The sequence below is a fragment of the Gracilinanus agilis genome, chromosome 3 (assembly GCF_016433145.1).
Source record: "Gracilinanus agilis isolate LMUSP501 chromosome 3, AgileGrace, whole genome shotgun sequence".
NCBI classification, from domain to species: Eukaryota; Metazoa; Chordata; class Mammalia; order Didelphimorphia; family Didelphidae; genus Gracilinanus; species Gracilinanus agilis.
This window is the reverse complement of record NC_058132.1, coordinates 77,154,758-77,159,238: the sequence shown is the minus strand read 5'-3', so window position 1 is coordinate 77,159,238 and position 4,481 is coordinate 77,154,758. Positions and strand designations below refer to the sequence as shown.

The window sequence follows — 4,481 nt, the reverse complement described above, 5'->3', positions numbered from 1 at the left end:
CATGGGACAAAGAGAGAAACCCTGGGGAGAGGGAGGTCTAGGGTGGAACAGGGCTGGGGCCCTGGGGAGGGGGATTTGGAGAAGCTCTGAGGTGGGCAAAAAAAGTATGGAACACTGGAAGACTGAGGGGAGAAGGTCCAGGGCCGAGGGTTGGAAAGTGAGAGGCTCTGAGGAGGAGGAGGGCTGAGGCATGGGTAGGCAGAGGACACAAGGAGGCCCTGGGCAGAAGGGGCTGGGACACAGGAGTGCCCTGGGGACAGGGAGGCCCAGGATAGGACACAGAGATGCCCTGGGCAGAGGGGAGTAGGACCTGGGGGGGCTCTGGGCAGGGCTCCCCCTACTTCTGCATGTCACATTGCAGCAGGAGCACAATGGATGGGTCACTCTTGGCGGCCTCCTTGAACTCCTCCAGGGTGATCTGGTCATCTTTATCCTGATCCATCTTGGTGAAGATCTTGTCCACACGCTGCTGAGGGGTCAGCCCATCCTGGTTCATGCGCATCATGATGACTGTTCCTACCATCTTGTAGATGGCCTGGTGGGAAGGCAGAAGAACAGTGAGCCCTGCTGGCCTTTCAGGGAAGAGCGTGATCAAGGCATCAGTCTCTCATGCCCACGCTGGTCCAGCCTTATGGACAAGCCCCTTGGACTCCCTTAGCCTGAGGCAGAAGCAGCTGAGATGGCCCTTCTCACTGTCCTGCTCTGACTCCTGATCCTTGATCCCGACCCTCACTGCTCTCCTTGACCTCCAGTTCCCAAACTGCCCTGCCCTGCTCGGACCTGGGCAAGGGCTTCAGCTTCAGCCCACCCAAAGGCTGCCTGAAGGAACTGGGGATATTTAGATGGCAAAGAGAAGTGATTCCTGGCACCTTCATTTGTCATGTGGGAAAGGGATTAGCCTTGTTCTGTTCAGCCTCACAGGGCAGAATCTGGAGCAACATGGCAAAGCCGAAGAGACACACATTTAGGCTTGATGGAAGAAAAATAATTAAGGCTGTCCCGAATCAGAATGGGCTGCCTCCAGAAAGAGCGAGCTCCCCATCACTCATGGTCTTCAAGCAGGGCCTAGATGATCACATATGTTACAGAAGGGACTCTTTGTCCAGGGATGGGTAGGACTAGATGGTCCCTGAGGACCCTTCAAACTCCTAACATTCTGGGAGTGGGTGACTTCATTGGCTACTCTGACCTCTGACTTCTCTAAGCCTCACTATCCTGATTGGATCCTTGAATGTAAAACTTGTAGCCTCCCCTTTGATCTTTAACCTCTCTAAACTCCCCTGCCCATTCTGACCCCTAATTAACCCAAACCTCAGTGTTCTTCACTTTGGTCTTTGACTTTCACATCTCCCTGTTCTTATTTGACCTCTGGCTTCTCCAAAATTGATGTTCTCTTCTCCAAAACCCCCAGGCAGGCAGCCTGTTCTCTGACCTCCAAACCTCATTTCTCTACATTTCACAGAGGTGGCTCAGTGGATTGAGAGCCAGGCCTAGAGACAGGAAGTCCTGGGTTCAAATTGGGACCTCAGACACTTCCTAGCTCTGTGACCCTGGGCAAGTCACTTGACCCCCATTGCCTACCTTTTACCGCTCTTCTGCCTTAGAACCAATACATAGTATTGAGTAAGGTAAGGGTTTAAAAAGAAAATTCATAGAATAGTTTTACTCTGCTCAGTTTCCCTCTTGTTCTCCTGCTCTGACCCCTGCCCCCCTCCAAACATCTTAGTCCTGCTCTGACTTTTCTGCTTCCCTCTGCCAGCACCTCGATGATCTCCAGCATCTCCAGGCGAGTGATGCGTCCGTCCCCGTCCAGGTCATACATCTCAAAGGCCCAGTTGAGTTTCTGCTCGAAGCTGCCTCGAGAAGTGACCGACAGGGCACAGATGAACTCCCTGAAGTCGATGGTCCCATCTCCATTCTTGTCAAAGGTGCGGAAGGCATGCTGGGCAAACTTAGAGGCATCGCCGTATGGGAAAAACTAGATTGAGGAAAGAGAGAACAGGAAAGGAAAGGAGGGAGATGGGGAGGGATACAGGGAAAGACACCCCATAAGGGAGAAGCAAAGAGAAGAGAGGGAACAAGAGGCAGAGGAGTAGAGGATTGAGTCAAGTTCAGAAGTGACCCTGGGGGAGACAACTCAGGGGATAGAGAGCCAGGCCTAGAGGTGGGAGAACCTGAATTTAAATCTGGCTTCAAATACTTCCTGGCTGTGTGACTCTGAGCAAGTCACTTAACCTGCATAGCCAAGCCATAATCTTGCTGCTCTTCTGCCTTGGAACCAGTACACAGTATTGATTCTAAGACAGAAGAAAAGGGCTTAAAAAAAAAAAAGAAAGAAAAGTGAGAAAGTAGAGAGGGAGGTAGGATCTGTACCACCTCACACTGAACAAGTGTAGGTTCCCACCAGGAAGGTCCCCATGCGCCACTCCCTTCAGTCAGTACCCTCTCCCTTCAGATTCTGCTGGCTTGAGGGATTCAGGGCTCAAGCTTTGCCCCAGTTGATCTTGCACCAGGCTAGGGAAGGTGAGAGTAGAGGAGGGAGGTTTACCTTGACATACAGTTGCTGAAACTCCTCCAGGTTGAGGATGCCACTGGGACAGTCCTTCAGAAAGCCCTTGTACCACTGTTTTAGCTCCTGCTCACTGAATTCCGTGGTCTGCACAAGATCCTCCAGCACCTCCGGGGCCAGTTTGCTGTTTCCTTTCCCCATGGCCCAGCCTTTGGGCACAAAGAAAGAACTCAGACCTTGCCCTGGAAGAGTAGAAGTCTCTTCCTGGGGGACTTGCTCCCCTACAGCCCTCATGCACCCCAGAAAGTTGCCCTCCCCAGGCTGGGCCCTGGGAGCTCTCTCTTCCTTGCAAGTTCTTTGCTACTACAAAAGATGCTGCTGAAAATATTCATATATATATATACATGGGACCTTTTCCTTTGTTTTTTACCTTCTTAGTATATATGGCCAGGATAATATCTCTGGATAATTTAGTGATTTCTTGGATATACACCCAAATTGTTTTCCATTAGTTGCACTAATCTACAACTCCACCAACAATGTATTAGTAAACCTATCTTCCCAGGACACCTCCAACATTTGCCAATTTCTTCTTTTGTCATCTTTGCCAATTTGAAAGGCCTGACATAATGCCTTAGAGTTGTTTTAAAATTCCTTCTTTTCTCTACTCCCTAATGTCTCAGATTCTTACTTTTTTCACCTAAAAAATAGAGAAAATAATAATTATAACACCTACCTCTCAGAGAAGTAGTAAAATTTAACCTAAAAGCATTATAGAAAGAATGTCTACCTAGAGCATTAAGGCAGTGCAGTGGATGGAGTGCTAGATTCAGTCAGAAAAACTCAAGTCCAAATCCAGCCTTAGACATTGCTAGCTATGTCCCCCTGGGCAAGTCATTTAAACTATCTTTGCCTCAGTTTTGTTAACTATAAAACTATAAAATTTTTCTACCCACCCTCCAGAGCTGTTGTGAGTATTAAATGAAATAATATTTATAAAGAACTTAGCATAAAGCACATAGTCATTGAAATGCTTATACTGTAATGCTATCGGCTTCATATCATCTATCACATTATTATTTATTACAAGAGGTCGAGGTTAACTTCTCTCCTCATTTTACCTTGGAATCAGATTTAGAGCTAGAAAGGACCTCAGAGATCACTGAGTTCATCCACTTTTACAGATAAGGATTTTACAGATGAGGAAACTGAGTCCCCCAAAGATGAGTGATTTACTTAGGGTCCTATAGATTGTAGGTTTCTGAGGCAGAATTCAAACTCGGGTCTTCCTGACTCCATCCATTACAGCACATTAGGTCTACTATGAGGCAAGATAAGAATACTAAGGCCCATAGAGGGGTTTGCCTAGGATCCTACAGGCAGTAAGGGCTAGAGTTGAGATTTGAACCTATCTCTTGACTACCGAAGCGAAGTACTCCCACTCCACCTTTGCCCAGTTCTTTTGTTTTGTCCTTGTCTGAGCCCACTAAATTAGATTCTCCCCTAGGACAGAGCCCGGATCTCATCCATCTCATCTTCCCAAACCAACATGGTGCCACCAAGTCCCTACTGGATCCAGTGTGGAGGCTGAGCAAAGAGACTTCAGGGACTAAACTCAGCAGTCTTCCAGTTATACAGTGGTGGCCACGGATGTGGACATCCCCACAGGCTCAGTAGTGCCCCCACTGCTGCTCTCCCTCATACTCTGCAATGCAGGAGAGGGGAGCACAGGATCCAGGGTGCATAACAGGAGACAACCACCAGAGGGAGACAGAGACCAGCCCCCAAAGAGCATGGGATGGTTTTTAGAAACATGGAGGTGAAGGGTAGGAGTGGGGACCATTGGGAGATGTTGAAAGGTCAGGGCTAAGTACTGGGAGTTGATGAAAATGCTGAAGAATCAGTAAAGGGCATGGAAAGGGCTGTGGGAGGTCTTGGGAACTGGTGAGCCGTGTTAGGGGGGGTGAGAATG

General features: G+C 48.6%; 1 protein-coding gene across 2 annotated transcripts; it reads right to left on the bottom strand.

Annotated features, from left to right (window-relative positions):
* Positions 1-337: 337 nt before the first annotated feature.
* Positions 338-3,071, bottom strand: HPCAL4 (hippocalcin like 4). Of its 2 annotated transcripts, XM_044671460.1 has the most exons (3): positions 2,549-3,071; positions 1,763-1,978; positions 338-535 (listed from the first exon to the last, which is right to left on the bottom strand). In XM_044671460.1, the coding sequence occupies exons 1-3, from the start codon at positions 2,801-2,803 to the stop codon at positions 338-340; spliced, it is 669 nt and encodes a 222-aa protein (XP_044527395.1). In that variant the 5' UTR covers positions 2,804-3,071. The 2 variants fall into 2 exon arrangements, with proteins under 2 accessions (XP_044527395.1, XP_044527396.1); XM_044671461.1 differs by lacking the exon at positions 1,763-1,978.
* Between the last annotated feature and the right edge of the window lie 1,410 nt (positions 3,072-4,481).

Excerpts from the sequence above, each read along its gene's own strand:
- HPCAL4 (XM_044671460.1), bottom strand. The coding sequence starts at position 2,803 with ATGAGGGCTGTAGGGGAGCAAGTCCCCCAGGAAGAGACTTCTACTCTT. Across the intron at positions 1,979-2,548 it reads TTCAGCAACTGTATGTCAAG|TTTTTCCCATACGGCGATGC; the intron begins GTAAACCTCCCT and ends TCCTCAATCTAG. Across the intron at positions 536-1,762 it reads AGATGCTGGAGATCATCGAG|GCCATCTACAAGATGGTAGG; the intron begins GTGCTGGCAGAG and ends CCTTCCCACCAG.